The sequence below is a fragment of the Rhinatrema bivittatum genome, chromosome 16 (assembly GCF_901001135.1).
Source record: "Rhinatrema bivittatum chromosome 16, aRhiBiv1.1, whole genome shotgun sequence".
In the NCBI taxonomy this organism is placed as follows: Eukaryota; Metazoa; Chordata; class Amphibia; order Gymnophiona; family Rhinatrematidae; genus Rhinatrema; species Rhinatrema bivittatum.
The window spans coordinates 6,123,536-6,142,746 of NC_042630.1; the positions used below are offsets into that span (position 1 = coordinate 6,123,536).

At 52.0% G+C, this 19,211-nt stretch overlaps 2 protein-coding genes across 4 annotated transcripts; one reads left to right on the forward strand and one right to left on the reverse strand.

The window, feature by feature from the left end:
- Nucleotides 1-130: 130 nt before the first annotated feature.
- On the forward strand, nt 131-2,743 carry EMC9 (ER membrane protein complex subunit 9). 3 transcript variants are annotated; one of them, XM_029581641.1, is made up of 6 exons: nt 131-260; nt 1,190-1,410; nt 1,567-1,649; nt 1,774-1,843; nt 1,940-2,034; nt 2,353-2,743. In XM_029581641.1, the coding sequence occupies exons 2-6, from the start codon at nt 1,213-1,215 to the stop codon at nt 2,534-2,536; spliced, it is 630 nt and encodes a 209-aa protein (XP_029437501.1). In that variant the 5' UTR covers nt 131-260; nt 1,190-1,212; the 3' UTR covers nt 2,537-2,743. The 3 variants fall into 3 exon arrangements, with proteins under 3 accessions (XP_029437501.1, XP_029437499.1, XP_029437500.1); XM_029581639.1 differs by having other exon boundaries at nt 249-371; nt 2,353-2,733; XM_029581640.1 differs by lacking the exon at nt 131-260 and having other exon boundaries at nt 400-1,410; nt 2,353-2,740.
- A 4,005-nt stretch (nt 2,744-6,748) lies between these two features.
- Nucleotides 6,749-17,275, reverse strand: PSME1 (proteasome activator subunit 1). Its single transcript, XM_029581190.1, has 11 exons — nt 17,122-17,275; nt 12,025-12,057; nt 10,242-10,304; nt 10,033-10,140; nt 9,811-9,853; nt 9,517-9,614; nt 9,235-9,303; nt 7,558-7,625; nt 7,251-7,305; nt 7,066-7,152; nt 6,749-6,969 (listed from the first exon to the last, which is right to left on the reverse strand). Exons 1-11 carry the CDS (start codon nt 17,158-17,160, stop codon nt 6,889-6,891), a joined length of 744 nt encoding a protein of 247 aa, XP_029437050.1. The 5' UTR covers nt 17,161-17,275; the 3' UTR covers nt 6,749-6,888.
- Between the last annotated feature and the right edge of the window lie 1,936 nt (nt 17,276-19,211).

Here is a 19,211-nt window from a genome sequence, read left to right on the forward strand (position 1 = left end):
GCGGCCCTCGTGTCTCGTGACGCGTACGTCAGCTGCCACTGGGAAGCGAAACTGCCCCGAAGCGATTGACCAAAAAAAAAAAAAAAATCGGCCTGGTTTTACCCAATCAGAATAGGGCAGGCGGGGAAAGAATAGACGAACGCAGACACATGATCTGTCTACCAATCGGAGCGCTTTGCGCGAAGAAGGCGTGGCTCCAGGAAAGCGGAGGGGAAGGGGGTGGAATCTGTCTCGACCAAACGCCGCCGGGCGCGCGGCAGGTGGGCGGTTTGTTTTTTTCGCTCGTTGGGTCTGGTTGAGGCCAGAGTCCAGTCGGAGCTGCGGAGCAGGGCGGACGGTGTTGACGTCATTTCCGGCCTCAGATTAGCAGGGTGTATATAATAATATAGAATAGATAGTAATTAGATCTAAGGAGCATGATGATATATTATGTAGCAGAAAAATTAATGTAAAAAAATATATGCATAGTAATGCAAACGTAACCGTAACCGTACATAATGCATAATACGACTAGCATTTTAATAATAAAACTAAAAATATACTAATGCGAATAATACAAATTTGCATCTGTTAATGAATACTAACATGCTAAATACTGATATCAGGTCATGGAGCTCCAAGAAAATAAAGTAACTCCCCCAGGATCACCCACAGAGAGTCTGGGATTAGAACTGAGGCACAGGGGAAATAAAAATAACTCTGCTAGGGTCATACAATGACAGAGCGAGGGATTAGAGCACAGGGACAGAAGAAAATTCACCATACTGGCTCAGAGCACAGGTCCATCAAGCCCAGCAGCCTGTTTCCAGCTGTGGCCAATCCAGGATGCAAGTGCCTGGCCAGATCCCAAACAATAAATAGAACCTATGCTGTTATTGTGCAGTGATAAATAGATAAAAGAGGGCAAAATGACTGCTCTAGGGTCACACACAGTGACAAACCGGGGATTAGAGCTCCCCCTGGGGTCTCACACAGAGAGCCAGTGACAGAGCTAGGGTTTAGAGCAGAAGCACAGGGAAATAAAGTCACTCAGGCAGGGTCATACACAGAGTCGGTGACAGTGCTGGGGATTAGAATTGAGGCACATGGAGAGAAAGCGATTGCAGATTTTAGGTGTTTCCTATGGAGATGATGAATAGGCAAAGTCCTTGCCCTGCTACTACCACCTCTTTTTCTTCTCCACGGCCAGGTTGACTCCCTGCCTCTGGAGAGATGTGCGAGGTGGAAATCTCCATGCGGGCCTATGTGAAGATGTGCCTGCATGCAGCTCGCTACCCACACATGGCAGTGAACGGAGTCTTGTTGGGATACGGAGGCAGCCAGACGGGCTGCTTATACCTGACGGACTGCGTCCCCCTCTCCCACGGTCTCCTGCCTCTCTCCCTCCCGCTGGAGGTGGCACTCAGCCAGGTACTGTGAAGGGTATTCTCGGCCTGACTTTAACTCCTGCTCTCCACCCTTATTGAAGCTCTAGACCAGTTCCCCTTTCCTCTATGGCATGCTGTCTCCTGTCTCACTCCCCATCTTACCGCTGGGTACTAATCTGTGTCTTCCCTTCTTGAGCAGATCGACCTGTGGCGTGCAGAGAAGGAAGATGGTCGAGTCCTGGCTGGTTATTACCAGGCTAATTCCAGCTTGGATGAGAAAAGGTGAGTGCACTGCAGGAGCTTGTTGACACCAGCACACAAACACAAGCACACATGGTGTTGTCTGATACACACAGATACAGATACCCCCTTTTATACTCATCCCCTCTCATGGTCTCCTTCTCAGTCCCAGCACTGCTGCTGTCCGGATAGCTGGCCGAGTCTCTGAGTATTTTGAAGATGCTGTTTTAATAATGGTGAGGAGAAAATATTATGTTTCTCCTTTATAATGACACAGGCAGGGGCAGGAATTGTTCTCTCATCCCTGGAGATTCTCCTCTCTCTCTTCTCAGCTGGACAACCGTAGTCTCTCTGTGAATGCCGGGGTCCCTCCAGTCATTGTTCTACAGCAGAAGGACAGACGGTGGATACCCAAGGACAAGAATCTGTGAGTGACTGCAGAATAGGTTCTGGGGGGCCATGGTGACTCTCCTTTGCTTGAGAGAGTAACTTGGTGACAGGGTGGGATTTATAAGCGGCTCAGCAGTTTATTCCTCCTCCTTTTGGACCTCCAGCTCAGTTGGGAAAGGCCTCTGTGGCCGGGAGTATCTTCTCCACCCCCCTCCCCATAGTTCTCTTTCCGTGCAGCCAAGCCAATGCAGCCACAGTCCTTCCCCAAAGACACAAACCAAGGTCCCCGGCGTGGCAACATGCAGCACTGGATGTTGTCGCTTTCCCGGTGATCGGTTTCCCTTTGCATTTCCAGGGTTATGTGGCGGAACTGGGAGGAGATGCGCAACGTGGTGAAAGTGCTGCTGGAGTCCAAGGCGTACAGACGACTGGTGGATTTTGATGCCCACTTGGATGACATCAGGAAGGACTGGACCAATCAAGGCATCAACGCAGAGATAGCCCAGCTCACCTCAACAGCCAATGGGAGCACGGGATAGACGTGACGCCAATGGACCCTTCCTCCCCACAGTGACACGTCTGGCGCCCTTGGGCAAGTTACTTTTATCTCCCATTGTCTCAGGTACCCACTTAGATTGTAAGCTCTTTTGGGCAGGGACTTATTGTATCTGAATTCTAATAATGCTGTAAGCTGCCTTGAGCACTATTTGAAAAATCCAAAAATAAAAATGGAACAAGTAGACATGAGGTTTCATTGGCCAGTAAGGCTGACATAAAGCCAGGACCCCAGCTCGCTTCCTGGGTCTCTGGTCAGTGGGAACTATTTGGAAAGTTATTTTGGTTCTGATTGGCCAGTGGGAAGGAACTAGATAATTCTTACTGGTTGCTGAGTTTCCGCATATTTGAGATTAAACATTTAATCAGCGTCTCATTGATTTACATTGAACAGTGATAACTTCTTTCAAGCATACGGGTGATTAATGTCATAAACCAAAGCGAGATCTGCAGGGTGTCTTTTCCTGTCAGACCAGAGAGAGAGAGCTGCAAGGGTGTCCTGTCCCAGTGAGACCCACAGGGGCGACCTTTCCTGGTGAGCTACAGAGAGAGTCATGGGAGCATTCAATCCTACTGAACTAGAGAGAGACCCATGGGGACTTCCCAGTCCAGGGTACAATAGAGAGACCCATGGGAGGCGTCCCTATCTTTAGGTACTATAGAGAAGATCCACAGGGGCATCGTAACCTAGGATACAATAGAGAGACCCATGGGAGGCGTCCCTATCTTTAGGTACCATAGAGAAGATCTACGTGGGCATCCTAACCTAGGATACAATAGAGAGAACCATGGAAAGCATCCCTATCTTAAGGTACCATAGAGAAGATCCACAGGGGCATCGTAACCTAGGGTACAATAGAGAGAACCATGGGAGGCGTCCCTATCTTAAGGTACCATAGAGAAGATCCATGGGGGCATCTTAACCTAGGGTACAATAGAGAGACCCATGGGAGGCGTCCCTATCTTTAGATACTATAGAGAAGATCCACAGGGGCATCCTAACCTAGGGTACAATAGAGAGACCCATGGGAGGCGTCCCTATCTTTAGATACTATAGAGAAGATCCATGGGGGCATCTTAACCTAGGGTACAATAGAGAGACCCATGGGAGGCGTCCCTATCTTTAGATACTATAGAGAAGATCCACAGGGGCATCGTAACCTAGGGTACAATAGAGAGACCCATGGGAGGCGTCCCTATCTTTAGATACTATAGAGAAGATCCACAGGGGCATCCTAACCTAGGGTACAATAGAGAGACCCATGGGAGGCGTCCCTATCTTTAGATACTATAGAGAAGATCCATGGGGGCATCGTAACCTAGGGTACAATAGAGAGACCCATGGGAGGCGTCCCTATCTTTAGATACTATAGAGAAGATCCACAGGGGCATCCTAACCTAGGGTACAATAGAGAGACCCATGGGAGGCGTCCCTATCTTTAGATACTATAGAGAAGATCCATGGGGGCATCGTAACCTAGGGTACAATAGAGAGACCCATGGGAGGCGTCCCTATCTTTAGATACTATAGAGAAGATCCACAGGGGCATCGTAACCTAGGGTACAATAGAGAGAACCATGGGAGGCGTCCCTATCTTTAGATACTATAGAGAAGATCCACAGGGGCATCCTAACCTAGGGTACAATAGAGAGAACCATGGAAGGCATCCCTATCTTTAGGTACCATAGAGAAGATCCACAGGGGCATCGTAACCTAGGGTACAATAGAGAGACCCATGGGAGGCGTCCCTATCTTTAGATACTATAGAGAAGATCCATGGGGGCATCTTAACCTAGGGTACAATAGAGAGAACCATGGGAGGCGTCCCTATCTTTAGATACTATAGAGAAGATCCACAGGGGCATCGTAACCTAGGATACAATAGAGAGACCCATGGGAGCCGTCCCTATCTTTAGATACTATAGAGAAGATCCACAGGGGCATCGTAACCTAGGGTACAATAGAGAGAACCATGGGAGGCGTCCCTATCTTTAGATACTATAGAGAAGATCCACAGGGGCATCGTAACCTAGGGTACAATAGAGAGAACCATGGGAGGCGTCCCTATCTTTAGATACTATAGAGAAGATCCACAGGGGCATCGTAACCTAGGGTACAATAGAGAGACCCATGGGAGGCGTCCCTATCTTTAGATACTATAGAGAAGATCCACAGGGGCATCGTAACCTAGGGTACAATAGAGAGACCCATGGGAGGCGTCCCTATCTTTAGATACTATAGAGAAGATCCACAGGGGCATCCTAACCTAGGGTACAATAGAGAGACCCATGGGAGGCGTCCCTATCTTTAGATACTATAGAGAAGATCCATGGGGGCATCTTAACCTAGGGTACAATAGAGAGAACCATGGGAGGCGTCCCTATCTTTAGATACTATAGAGAAGATCCACAGGGGCATCGTAACCTAGGGTACAATAGAGAGACCCATGGGAGGCGTCCCTATCTTTAGATACTATAGAGAAGATCCACAGGGGCATCGTAACCTAGGGTACAATAGAGAGACCCATGGGAGGCGTCCCTATCTTTAGATACTATAGAGAAGATCCACAGGGGCATCGTAACCTAGGGTACAATAGAGAGAACCATGGGAGGCGTCCCTATCTTTAGATACTATAGAGAAGATCCACAGGGGCATCGTAACCTAGGGTACAATAGAGAGAACCATGGGAGGCATCCCTATCTTTAGGTACCATAGAGAAGATCCATGGGGGCATCTTAACCTAGGGTACAATAGAGAGAACCATGGGAGGCGTCCCTATCTTAAGGTACCATAGAGAAGATCTACGCGGGCATCCTAACCTAGGGTACAATAGAGAGAACCATGGGAGGCGTCCCTATCTTTAGGTACCATAGAGAAGATCCACAGGGGCATCGTAACCTAGGGTACAATAGAGAGAACCATGGGAGGCGTCCCTATCTTTAGGTACCATAGAGAAGATCCATGGGGGCATCTTAACCTAGGGTACAATAGAGAGAACCATGGGAGGCGTCCCTATCTTAAGATACTATAGAGAAGATCCACAGGGGCATCCTAACCTAGGGTACAATAGAGAGACCCATGGGAGGCGTCCCTATCTTTAGATACTATAGAGAAGATCCACAGGGGCATCGTAACCTAGGGTACAATAGAGAGAACTATGGGAGGCGTCCCTATCTTTAGGTACCATAGAGAAGATCCATGGGGGCATCTTAACCTAGGGTACAATAGAGAGAACCATGGGAGGCGTCCCTATCTTTAGGTACCATAGAGAAGATCTACGTGGGCATCCTAACCTAGGATACAATAGAGAGAACCATGGAAAGCATCCCTATCTTAAGGTACCATAGAGAAGATCCACAGGGGCATCCTAACCTAGGGTACAATAGAGAGAACCATGGAAGGCATCCCTATCTTAAGATACTATAGAGAAGATCTACGCGGGCATCCTAACCTAGGGTACAATAGAGAGAACCATGGAAAGCATCCCTATCTTAAGGTACCATGGAGAAGATCCACAGGGGCATCCTAACCTAGGGAACAATAGAGAGAACCATGGGAGGCGACCCTATCTTAAGATACTATAGAGAAGATCCACAGGGGCATCCTAACCTAGGGTACAATAGAGAGAACCATGGGAGGCATCCCTATCTTAAGGTACCATAGAGAAGATCTACGCGGGCATCCTAACCTAGGGTACAATAGAGAGAACCATGGAACGTGTCCCTATCCTAGGATAGCATAGAGAACACCCATGAGGCATCCTAGCCTGTGAGGTTGTCCTAGCACAGGGTACCATAGAGAGGCTTGTGGGGACCTTCTATCCTGGTGAAATAGAGAAACATATGCGGGCATCGTATGCTGAATGAAAGAGAGATCGGTGGAGGTGTCCAAACTCCAAGAGGGGTGCGTGGGGGGCACCTTATCCCGGTGAATCGGAGGAAGACCCATGGGGCATCCTATCCTGGAGAACCAAAGAGGCCCGTGACGGCATTCTATCCTGGTGACCCATGGTGGGAAGGGGGGAGAGGCACAGTTCTTATTATGTTGGCCCAGCCAGAGAACTAGGATGCATGTCCACTGTTCTTAGCCCAGTCCCCTGTACCTCTGCTCGCCACACGTGAGTCTCTCTCGGTGCAGTGTTCCCCCCACCCCCAACTCACCTCAGCAGAATTAAATACCAGGAAAGAGACAACAGTGGCATTGTCTCTGGCATAGCCTTTTTTTTTTTTATTTCCAAACAAAAACTTATCAAAAGAATAGAACTGAAGAGCAAAACAGTCCCCCATCCCGTGGCTGCTGTGGCTAGAGGTGTAGGTTCCGGCATTACAGGCCCGTTCAGTAGATGAGGGCCTTCGTCTCGCTGCGGGGCTTCTTGATCTTGTCCGAGTTCTTCATGACGACGTCGTACAGGATGGCCTGAGAGGAATCAGAAACAGCAGAAGAATAAGTGCAGTGGCTGACTCCCCAGAACCCGGGCACCGCTCGTGGCCGAAGGCCCTTGGCATCACTTACGTAAGCGTTCTGGATCTCGGCGACCATGGCCCGGATCTCGGCGTATTCCGCCTCGTCTAACTCGTGCACCAGCTGCCGGTAATCGCCCTGGGGGGGGAGGGAAGGCGGGAACGGGAGTGAGGCCACGAAGGTACGGCAACGTGCGCCCCAGGAAGGGCTAGAAAGAGAGGGGACTCTTTACTCACCACGTGCGGCTGCTTGGCGGCTTTCGCCACGGCATCCCCCCTCTCGGAGAAATACCTGCAGGAGGCAGAAGAGACAGCAGGGACTGCGCTGGCTCACGTTAAATCTGTCCCACCATTGTTTGCCTTACCTTCACCGTGTCCCCGCTGGCCCCCCCCCCTCTCTCCCCCGCGTCTCTGCTTCTCGCCGATGCTCCCCTCCCCTCCCCTCGGCTCTTTGACAGTGCTCCCTCCTCTTCCCTCACTTTGTGAACGCATTGGTTTCCCGCACGCCTTCCTGACACGGCACCAGCCGCCGCCAGGCCCTTACTTTGAGATCTGTGTCTGGAATCCTTCCAGTTTCGTCCGCATGTTTGTCATCAACTCAAAAACTTTTTCCTAGATCAAGAAAGGGGGAAAAAAAAAGACTCATCAAAAGTTCGAAAAGAGACAGACCGAGAGGAAGAGAGAGCAACGTTGGATATGCGGAGGAGAAAGAGGATACCTAGTGTAAGAACATAAGAAATTGCCATGCTGGGTCAGACCAAGGGACCATCAAGCCCAGCATCCTGTTCCCAGCAGTGGCCAATCCAGTCTACAAGTACTGGCAGGATCCCAAGGCGTAGAGAGATTCCAGGCTGCTTATCCCAGGGATAAGCAATGAATTTCCCCAACTCCATCTTAATAATGGACTTTTCCCTCAGAAATGTCCAAACCTTCTTTAAACCCAGCTACGCTAACATCTTTCACCACACCCTCTGGCAACAAATTCCAGAGCTTAATTATGCATTAAGTAAAAAAACATTTTCTCTTATCAGTTTTAAATGTATTACCCAGTAACTTCATCGTGTGTACTTTGGTCTTTGTACTTTTTGAAAGAGTAAACAACCGATTTCCGTTTACTCGTTCCACTCCACTCATTATTTTATAGACCGCTATCATATCTCCCCTCCAAGCTGAAGAGTCCTAACCTCTTTAGCCTTTCTTCTTAGGGGAATCGTTCCATCCCCTTTATCATCTTGGTCCCCCTTCTCTGTACCTTTTCTAATTTTTCTATCTCTTTCCTGAGATGTGGTGACCAGAACTGCACACAATACTCAAGATGAGGTTGCACCATGGAGCAATGCAGAGGCATTAGGATATTCTCTGTTTTATTCTCCATCTACCATTTTGCCTGGCAGAGACATCTCACTCACTGGTCCGTAGTTTCCTGCATCACTCCTTGATCCCTTTTTAAAAATTGGCGTTACATTAGCAACCGTCCAGTCTTCAGCTACTATAGATAATTTTAATGATAGTTTCAAATTACTGTTAGTAGTTCTGCAATTTCATTTCTCAGTTCTTTCAGCACTCTGGGATGTATGCCATCTGGCCCAGATGATTTGCTACTCTTTAGTTTGTCAATTTGCCCTGGTACATCTTCCAGGTTCAATGAGATTTGTTTCAGTTCTTCCGAATCATCACCTTTGAATATAATTTCTGAATAGCGAAGCAAAGAATTAATTTAATCTTTCTGCGATGGCCTTATCTTCTCTAAGTGTCCCTTTTACCCCTCGATCATCTAACGGTCCAACCGACTCCCTCACAGGCTTTTTACCTCACATGTGCCTGAAAAAGTTTATTTTATGAGTTTTGGCTTCCATGGCAGCTTCTTTTCAAATTCTCTCTTTACCTTCCTTATCAATGCTTTGCAGATAACTTGCCCGTGCTTATGCTGTTTCCTCTTTTCTTCGGGACCCCAATGAAAAAAACAGGAAGCAGCATAAGCACGGGCAAGTCAGATGCAAAGCATTGATAAGGAAGGCGAAGAGAGAACTTGAAAAGAAGCTGCCATGGAAGCCAAAACTCATAAAATAAACTTTTTCAGGCACATTTGAGGTAAAAAGCCTGTGAGGGAGTCAGTTGGACCGTTAGATGATCGAGGGGTAAAAGGGACACTTAGGGATGACAAAGCAATATCATTCCTGCCAACACGGAGGACACAGAGGGACAGACAGACATTGCCTACCTGTACGGCCACCCCAAAGTTATTTCCGTCTTCAATTTTGGGGACCTGCAGCTGCACCCACATGGAGACCTGGGGTGAAAAACTCAGAGTTATGACGTCTTGGATTTGAGAGGAGGGGAAGCTCGGGATGCATGGAGGGAGGGAGGGAGTCTGCCTGAAGAGGGCAGAGGCAGAGAGGCATGCGGAGCCTATTCCCAGCCAACCCATACGTCCCTGGTCCTCCTCCTCCTCTCCCCCGCGTAGCCAGACCTTGGGGCGTTGGGGGTAAGGGGCTGCGCTTACCAGGTTCAGCTTTTCTTTCACCTCCCTGATTTCGGGTTTCACCCGGTTCAGCAGAGCTACGATTCTCTCGTTGCAGCTGACGGGCCCGCATGGGGGTGCTGAGAAGGGAATAACAAAAATAATTTCTCCGTTAGAAACCGGATTTACAGAGCCGGGCGGAAGGAGTCTCGGCTGAGTGTCAAGGGCCAGGCCGAGGTGCAAGAGGTGAAGGGGAATGTGCAACCCCTCCACCCCCACGGTGCTGTCGCCCTACAGAACCGGGGAGCCCTGCGGGGAGACAATTCCACCTCTCACCATTCTCCTCCTCCTCGTCCTTCTTCTTCCCTTCCTTCTCCTTCTGCGGAGCAAGAAATAGAAAAGTGTTTAAAATGAGGCCGAAATGCTTTCAGCTTTCCCTGCAGGCTGCTCCAGCCCCCTCGCTCCCCAGCTGCCGCTCCTGCCCTCCACCCAGCGCCTTTACAGCGCTCCCGCTCCCCGAGTCTGTTCCTGGGCGGGGGGGCCGGTTCCCCTCCGCACCTCCTCCTTCTTCTTTCTCTCCTTCTCCTTCTCCTTCTCCGGGTCTGGGATGGGGATGTCGAGCTCGGCCCTCAGCACCGACGGGTCCGGGAGGTTCAGCTCCTTCTCCTGCAAGCCAGGACCGGGGGAATTAGTAACAGGAGTCCCGCAACCCCCTCCCCCAACCCCCAATCACACCCCGAGGGGCGGCCACCCCCCACCCGCGGTACCTTCAGAAACCCATCCAGTTCCAGAATCTTCTGAGGAAAGTGACTTCCAACGAGGCTCTCGGCCTGCAAAACACAGAAACCGGAAGAATTGAGAAAGAAAAGCAGAGAAGGGCTCACGCTGTCAGGGGCGTCTGAGACAGGGCACTGCTGTGAGGAAGCTCACATTACCAGGGCCCTGCTGACAGGGGGCACTGCTGTGAGGAAGCTCATATTACCAGGGCCCTGCTGACAGGGGGCACTGCTGTGAGGAAGCTCACATTACCAGAGTCCTGCTGACAGGGGGCACTGCTGTGAGGAAGCTCACATTACCAGGGCCCTGCTGACAGGGGGCACTGCTGTGAGGAAGCTCACATTACCAGAGTCCTGCTGACAGGGGGCCCTGCTGTGAGGAAGCTCACATTACCAGGGCCCTGCTGTCAGGGGGCACTGCTGTGAGGAAGCTCACATTACCAGAGTCCTGCTGACAGGGGGCCCTGCTGTGAGGAAGCTCACATTACCAGGGCCCTGCTGACAGGGGGCACTGCTGTGAGGAAGCTCTCATTACCAGGGCCCTGCAGACAGGAGGCACTGCTGTGAGGCAGCTCTCATTACCAGGGCCCTGCTGACAGGGGGCACTGCTGTGAGGAAGCTCACATTACCAGAGTCCTGCTGACAGGGGGCACTGCTGTGAGGAAGCTCTCATTACCAGGGCCCTGCAGATAGGGGGCACTGCTGTGAGGCAGCTCTCATTACCAGGACCCTGCTGACAGGGGGCACTGCTGTGAGGAAGCTCTCATTACCAGGGCCCTGCTGACAGGGGGCACTGCTGTGAGGAACTTCACATTACCAGGGCCCTGCTGACAGGGGGCACTGCTGTGAGGAAGCTCACATTACCAGGGCCCTGCAGACAGGGGGCACTGCTGTGAGGAACTTCACATTACCAGAGTCCTGCTGACAGAGGGCACTGCTGTGAGGAAGCTCACATTACCAGAGTCCTGCAGCCAGGGGGCACTGCTGTGAAGAACTTCACATTACAAAAGTCCTGCAGACAGGGGGCACTGCTGTGAGGAACTTCACATTACCAGGGCCCTGCTGACAGGGGGCACTGCTGTGAGGAAGCTCACATTACCAGAGTCCTGCAGACAGCGGGCACTGCTGTGAGGAAGCTCACATTACCAGGGCCCTGCAGACAGGGGGCACTGCTGTGAGGAACTTCACATTACCAGAGTCCTGCTGACAGGGGGCACTGCTGTGAGGAAGCTCACATTACCAAAGCCTTGCTGACAGGGGGCACTGCTGTGAGGAAGCTCACATTACCAGAGTCCTGCTGACAGGGGCACTGCTGTGAGGCAGCTCACGCTACCAGAGTCCTGCTGACAGGGGGCACTGCTGTGAGGCAGCTCACGCTACCAGAGTCCTTCTGACAGAGGGCACTGCTATGAGGCAGCTCATGCTACCAGAGCCCTGCTGACAGGGGGTACTGCTGTAAGGAAGCTCACACTACGAGTCCTGCTGACAGGGGGCACTGCTGTGAGGAAGCTCACATTACCAGAGCCCTGATGACATGAGGCATTGCTGTGAGGAAGCTGCACTACCAGAATCCTGCTGACACAGAGCACTGCTGTGAGGCAGCTCGCACTACCAGAATCCTGCTGACAGGGGGCACTGCTGTGAGGCAACTCATGCTACCAGAATCCTGCTGACAGGGGGCACTGCTGTGAGAAAGCACATGCTATTGAAATTTTAGGGTACACTGGCTAGCTGAGATTCCCTGGGTGAGTGAGGTAATATCTCTCTGTCTTACCTCGGCACACAGTTCCTTGCGAAACTTATCCACCTGCAGAAGTTATAAGAAAGAGTAAGTCAGCAATAATCACCATAAGCCTCTCATCCATTCATCATTCCCAGAGTTCAGGTCCTTGGAAATTGTTGCTGAAATGATCCACGCTTCTCCCCAAAATCTATACTTCTATTATCCCCTTCAGTCTGAGTTTACAGCCTGGCCCTGTTACAGATGCATCTGTCCATCCCTTCTCCAGGTGTATTCTATCCTGGATGTTTATCCTGGATGTATCTCTCTGTCCTGCTTCCCTGCTCCTCCAGGTGTTATTCTATCCTGGATGTATCTCTCTGTCCTGCTTCCCTGCTCCTCCAGGTGTTATTCTATCCTGGATGTATCTCTCTGTCCTGCTTCCCTGCTCCTCCAGGTGTTATTCTATCCTGGATGTATCTCTCTGTCTTGCTTCCCTGCTCTTCCAGGTGTTATTCTATCCTGGATGTATCTCTCTGTCCTGCTTCCCTGCTCCTCCAGGTGTTATTCTATCCTGGATGTATCTCTCTGTCCTTCCCTCCTCCAGGTGTTATTCTATCCTGGATGTATCTCTCTGTCCTTCCCTCCTCCAGGTGTTATTCTATCCTGGATGTATCTCTCTGTCCTGCTTCCCTGCTCCTCCAGGTGTTATTCTATCCTGGATGTATCTCTCTGTCCTTCCCTCCTCCAGGTGTTATTCTATCCTGGATGTATCTCTCTGTCCTTCCCTCCTCCAGGTGTTATTCTGTCCTGGATGTATCTCTCTGTCCTGCTTCCCTGCTCCTCCAGGTGTTATTCTATCCTGGATGTATCTCTCTGTCCTTCCCTCCTCCAGGTGTTATTCTATCCTGGATGTATCTCTCTGTCCTGCTTCCCTAGGTGTTATTCTATCCTGGATGTACCTCTTTGTCCTGCTTCCCTGCTCCTCCAGGTGTTATTCTATCCTGGATGTACCTCTTTGTCCTGCTTCCCTGCTCCTCCAGGTGTTATTCTATCCTGGATGTATCTCTCTGTCCTGCTTCCCTGCTCCTCCAGGTGTTATTCTATCCTGGATATATCTCTGTCCTTCCCTCCTCCAGGTGTTATTCTATCCTGGATGTATCTCTCTGTCCTGCTTCCCTAGGTGTTATTCTATCCTGGATGTACCTCTTTGTCCTGCTTCCCTGCTCCTCCAGGTGTTATTCTATCCTGGATGCATCTCTCTGTCCTGCTTCCCTGCTCCTCCAGGTGTTATTCTATCCTGGATGTATCTCTCTGTCCTGCTTCCCTGCTCTTCCAGGTGTTATTCTATCCTGGATGTATCTCTCTGTCCTGCTTCCCTGCTCCTCCAGGTGTTATTCTATCCTGGATGTACCTCTTTGTCCTGCTTCCCTGCTCCTCCAGGTGTTATTCTATCCTGGATGTATCTCTCTGTCCTGCTTCCCTGCTCCTCCAGGTGTTATTCTATCCTGGATATATCTCTGTCCTTCCCTCCTCCAGGTGTTATTCTATCCTGGATGTATCTCTCTGTCCTGCTTCCCTAGGTGTTATTCTATCCTGGATGTACCCTCTTTGTCCTGCTTCCCTGCTCCTCCAGGTGTTATTCTATCCTGGATGCATCTCTCTGTCCTGCTTCCCCGCTCCTCCAGGTGTTATTCTATCCTGGATGTATCTCTCTGTCCTGCTTCCCTGCTCTTCCAGGTGTTATTCTATCCTGGATGTATCTCTCTGTCCTGCTTCCCTGCTCCTCCAGGTGTTATTCTATCCTGGATGTATCTCTCTGTCCTTCCCTCCTCCAGGTGTTATTCTATCCTGGATGTATCTCTCTGTCCTGCTTCCCTAGGTGTTATTCTATCCTGGATGTACCTCTTTGTCCTGCTTCCCTGCTCCTCCAGGTGTTATTCTATCCTGGATGCATCTCTCTGTCCTGCTTCCCTGCTCCTCCAGGTGTTATTCTATCCTGGATGCATCTCTCTGTCCTGCTTCCCTGCTCCTCCAGGTGTTATTCTATCCTGGATGTACCTCTTTGTCCTGCTTCCCTGCTCCTCCAGGTGTTATTCTATCCTGGATATATCTCTCTGTCCTTCCCTCCTCCAGGTGTTATTCTATCCTGGATGTATCTCTCTGTCCTGCTTCCCTGCTCCTCCAGGTGTTATTCTATCCTGGATGTATCTCTCTGTCCTTCCCTCCTCCAGGTGTTATTCTATCCTGGATGTATCTCTCTGTCCTGCTTCCCTAGGTGTTATTCTATCCTGGATGTACCTCTTTGTCCTGCTTCCCTGCTCCTCCAGGTGTTATTCTATCCTGGATGCATCTCTCTGTCCTGCTTCCCTGCTCCTCCAGGTGTTATTCTATCCTGGATGCATCTCTCTGTCCTGCTTCCCTGCTCCTCCAGGTGTTATTCTATCCTGGATGTACCTCTTTGTCCTGCTTCCCTGCTCCTCCAGGTGTTATTCTATCCTGGATATATCTCTCTGTCCTTCCCTCCTCCAGGTGTTATTCTATCCTGGATGTATCTCTCTGTCCTGCTTCCCTAGGTGTTATTCTATCCTGGATGTACCTCTTTGTCCTGCTTCCCTGCTCCTCCAGGTGTTATTCTATCCTGGATGCATCTCTCTGTCCTGCTTCCCTGCTCCTCCAGGTGTTATTCTGTCCTGGATGTATCTCTCTGTCCTGCTTCCCTGCTCCTCCAGGTGTTATTCTATCCTGGATGTATCTCTCTGTCCTGCTTCCCTAGGTGTTATTCTATCCTGGATGTATCTCTTTGTCCTGCTTCCCTGCTCCTCCAGGTGTTATTCTATCCTGGATGCATCTCTCTGTCCTGCTTCCCTAGGTGTTATTCTATCCTGGATGTATCTCTCTGTCCTGCTTCCCTGCTCCTCCAGGTGTTATTCTATCCTGGATGTATCTCTCTGTCCTGCTTCCCTAGGTGTTATTCTATCCTGGATGTACCTCTTTGTCCTGCTTCCCTGCTCCTCCAGGTGTTATTCTATCCTGGATGCATCTCTCTGTCCTGCTTCCCTGCTCCTCCAGGTGTTATTCTGTCCTGGATGTATCTCTCTGTCCTTCCCTCCTCCAGGTGTTATTCTATCCTGGATGTATCTCTCTGTCCTTCCCTCTTCCAGGTGTTATTCTATCCTGGATGCATCTCTGTCCTGCTTCCCTGCTCCTCCAGGTGTTATTCTATCCTGGATGTATCTCTCTGTCCTTCCCTCCTCCAGGTGTTATTGTGTCCTGGATGTATCTCTCTGTCCTTTTTCTCTGCTCCTCCAGGTGTTATTCTATCCTGGATGTATCTCTCTGTCCTTCCCTCCTCCAGGTGTTATTGTGTCCTGGATGTATCTCTCTGTCCTTTTTCTCTGCTCCTCCAGGTGTTATTCTATCCTGGATGCATCTCTGTCCTGCTTCCCTGCTCCTCCAGGTGTTATTCTATCCTGGATGTATCTCTCTGTCCTTCCCTCCTCCAGGTGTTATTGTGTCCTGGATGTATCTCTCTGTCCTTCTTCCCTGCTCCTCCAGGTGTTATTCTATCCTGGATGTATCTCTCTGTCCTTCCCTCCTCCAGGTGTTATTGTGTCCTGGATGTATCTCTCTGTCCTGCTTCCCTGCTCCTCCAGGTGTTATTCTATCCTGGGTGCATCTCTGTCCTGCTTCCCTGCTCCTCCAGGTGTTATTCTATCCTGGGTGCATCTCTGTCCTGCTTCCCTGCTCCTCCAGGTGTTATTCTATCCTGGATGTATCTCTCTGTCCTTCCCTCCTCCAGGTGTTATTCTATCCTGGATGTATCTCTCTGTCCTTCCCTCCTCCAGGTGTTATTCTATCCTGGATGTATCTCTCTGTCCTTCCCTCTTCCAGGTGTTATTCTATCCTGGATGCATCTCTGTCCTGCTTCCCTGCTCCTCCAGGTGTTATTCTATCCTGGATGTATCTCTCTGTCCTTCCCTCCTCCAGGTGTTATTGTGTCCTGGATGTATCTCTCTGTCCTGCTTCCCTGCTCCTCCAGGTGTTATTCTATCCTGGATGTGTCCCTCTGTCCTGGCTCCCATCCGTCTGTCATGGACCACTGGGAATTGGCGCTTCTCGCTTCTGTCTACGCCTCAGACTTTCCTGCGTTCTTGGCTCTGCTGTTGGCCGTGGGAGCCGCTGGCAGTGACTTGCAGAGCTTTCCTGAAATGCAGAGCTGTGGTGTGGGAAGACCTGTGAGGGGGACCCTGGGGGGCGGGGACGCGTGAACCTGCCGCTTCCTCGGTTGTGCACGGGAGAGCAGGAAAAACACAGCAGCTAAAAAAACTGAAGTCTTCCTTTTTTCTGTGGGGCCCCCAGAACCTCCTAACAGATTTATTTATTTATTTAGCCATATTTATGTGCGGTCGTTCCAAGTGAAGGTCACAACGCTTTACAAAGTGACATGAATGTCATAGGTAAGGATTACATTCACTTGATGGGTTCATATTTCATATCCATTGGTCAGTGTCAGCTTCCCTGCATCCTCGCTTCCCTCACACCGGTGTCCAGACCCCTGCAGGGGCGGCTCTATAATGAGGCAGGGTGAGGCGGCCGCAAAAAACTGGCCCCCCCTCCCCCTCCAAAGGTGGATAGTCCCGGGGGAACTGTGCCCTGCCACGAAGCGCAGAATCCCCCCCCCCCCCCCCCCCCCAGGGTCTCCTCCACCTTTCCTTCTGCGCAGAAAATGGCAAAGAAAGAGGAGACCCCGGCGTGCTGAGCACGTCCTGCCCCGGCGAGTCTGGGGGTGGCAGAGCGTGCACCATCCCACTCCCCCCCCCCCCCAGGCAGCAGATTGCCTTGACCTACCCCTGGATCCCCCTCCGCCCCCCCCAGGGGTGGCCAATTCTGGTCCTGGAGGGCCACAAAGAGGTCCCTTTTCCCGGATATCCACGGTGAATAGGCAGGAGATACATCTCCCGCCTGTTCATCCTGTTTGTGGCTCCGGGGGCGCGGAGCTGGCCACCCCTGCTCTGCAGACCCCTGCTCGTCTGTGACCCCTCCCTCCCTTTGCCTGTCTGCTCCCCCTTCCCCTGATCCGTGGAACCTTTCCTCTGGGGGATGCCCCTGGCTCCTGCTGCCTCGGGGGTTCCCTCCTCCCTCTCTCACCTTCTCCTTGGCCTCGGCCCTCACTGGCAGCGCCGCCATCCTGTGCCCGGGGCAGATGAAAGCGACGGGGGGGACCTCTCCTCGCTGTCTCTCACCCGTGGCTCAGTAAGGAGTCCCCGAAGAGAAAGTGAAAGTGGGGCTGGAGGGACTTCCCAGCCGGAGAGGGCGGGGCCAGCGGGGAGGCGCTCTCCTGCCCTTTGCACTGCTTCCCGTTTCCCCCTCTTTGCATGAGTTTGGCGACCCCCACGCAACCTGACAGAGCAGGCGCGGATGACTCCCTCCGCAGTCCTTTGCAGAGTCTGTCTCAGCCTGGACGCGCATCCACAGCCCCCCGTGCAATAAAGGGGACCAGCGCCAGGCCAGAGGCGCTTAATTCATGCCGATCATGAGGCTGTTTTAGTTATTACCCCCCCTTGTATTACAAAAAATTAAATCTCGGAAATGAACGCCCGCTCCGCAGCCTCTAAAGTTACTGCTTTTCCGTAGCTCCTCCGACTGAACACCCTGGCGATATTAGGTCAGAGGAACCGAGAAATGGAGGAAGGTTAAAAATGTTAAAAAAAAAAACCCCCGTCTTGCCGGCAGTCAGGTCAGGAGAGTCGCTTTTCCTCACCCGCGCTCCGCCACTTCTCCGGGGAGGCGCCAGGGACGCACAATTTCCCCCGACGCCTCCTTTTTAACGCTGCGGATCGTTTGCCTTCTGCATCGCGCGCCCGGGAGAGGTGGGTGGGCGCGCGTTAGGAAAATCGGGCGCCCAGTTTGGATGCACGGTTTTGGCGTGTTGTAGTGCATCAGCCTGTGTGTCTGCGTACAGTGCTGTGTACAGGACCGGCTCTAGGCCAAATGGCATCCTGTGCAAAAGCTGAAATTGGCATCCCCACTGCCCGGCCCCAGCTGTGGCACCGCACTCCCTGCTCAAGGGCACAGGATATCCCTCTCCCCTTTTCTTCCAGCATCCCCTTGTTTTTCTCGCCTCCCTTCACCTGCCAGCACAGTCAGAAGCCTCCTTCCTCCTGCTTGCAGAGATCGGGGGCAGCACCCCCTCTGGGGCAGGGAGCCCCGTGCCGACTCTCACCTTGCACACCCAGAAAGCCGGCCCTGGCTATGTACACCCGGTAAACGCTACATCAATCAGGCTTGCAGAGCCCCCCGGTCCGAGCCCCTAACCTCTCACGGATGCCACCCCTGCCTCAGCTCTGGGAAGTTCTTATGTAGGCCTGAGGCAGGGTTATCAGAGGCCGCAGAGGTGGCTTTTCTGCTGGACTGCCTCGGGATACCAGAGCCACCCCGACTCTCTGGGACAAACAGGTCAGGGATCCCCAAAGGGGGAGAGAGGTTATGCCCCTTCCCCAGCCCATTCGGGCCTAGCCGCTGTAACCGAAGCCTGAAGACAGGGCCAATGCCAGGGATGGGCAGGAAAGGCAAAACCCCCCCCCCCCCCCCCCCGGGCACCAAGCTAGGAGGGGAACATCCCAGCACCCCTTCGAGTCAGGCTGCGGTAGTGGGGCAGGGGCAGAAGGGCCTGCGTGAAGTCATGGGGGAGGTCCATTGGTCCAGCCGAGGCGACTCAGTGACATCTGCCTTCCTGCCACCCCTCCCCAGGCAGGGGGCTGCGGAGGTAGTGCTCACAGCCTCTGGGTGGGGGGGGGGGGGGGGGGTAGGCATTGCATCATGGCAATTATGGGTCCTGGCACCATAAGCCCAAAAGAAGCCAGTTCTGATGGAGCCGGAAGCCCAGCGCAGGCCCAAAAATGCAATGAGAAACAACCCCACAGCCAAGACCTGGTTACTTCATCAGTCGTGGGCTGTGGGTCGGGTCATGGTCCTGAGGACGGGGGCAGCGGCCTCCCCCACCCCACCACGCAGCCGGGGGCCGTCGGTAGGGAGCGGGGACTCCTGCGCCCAGGGACCGATCCTGGGCTGCGTTCTCGCCGTAGCGCGAGCATCTTTGTGCTTCGGGCTGAATTTAATACAAGAAAAGTCGGCCCCAGCCCTGCTGCATCCCTTTGACCAGCAGCCACGCAATGGGGATGGAGAAAAAGAGAGACAGGGAGGAGAGACCCAGAGAAAAAGCTAAACAGAAAGGTCAG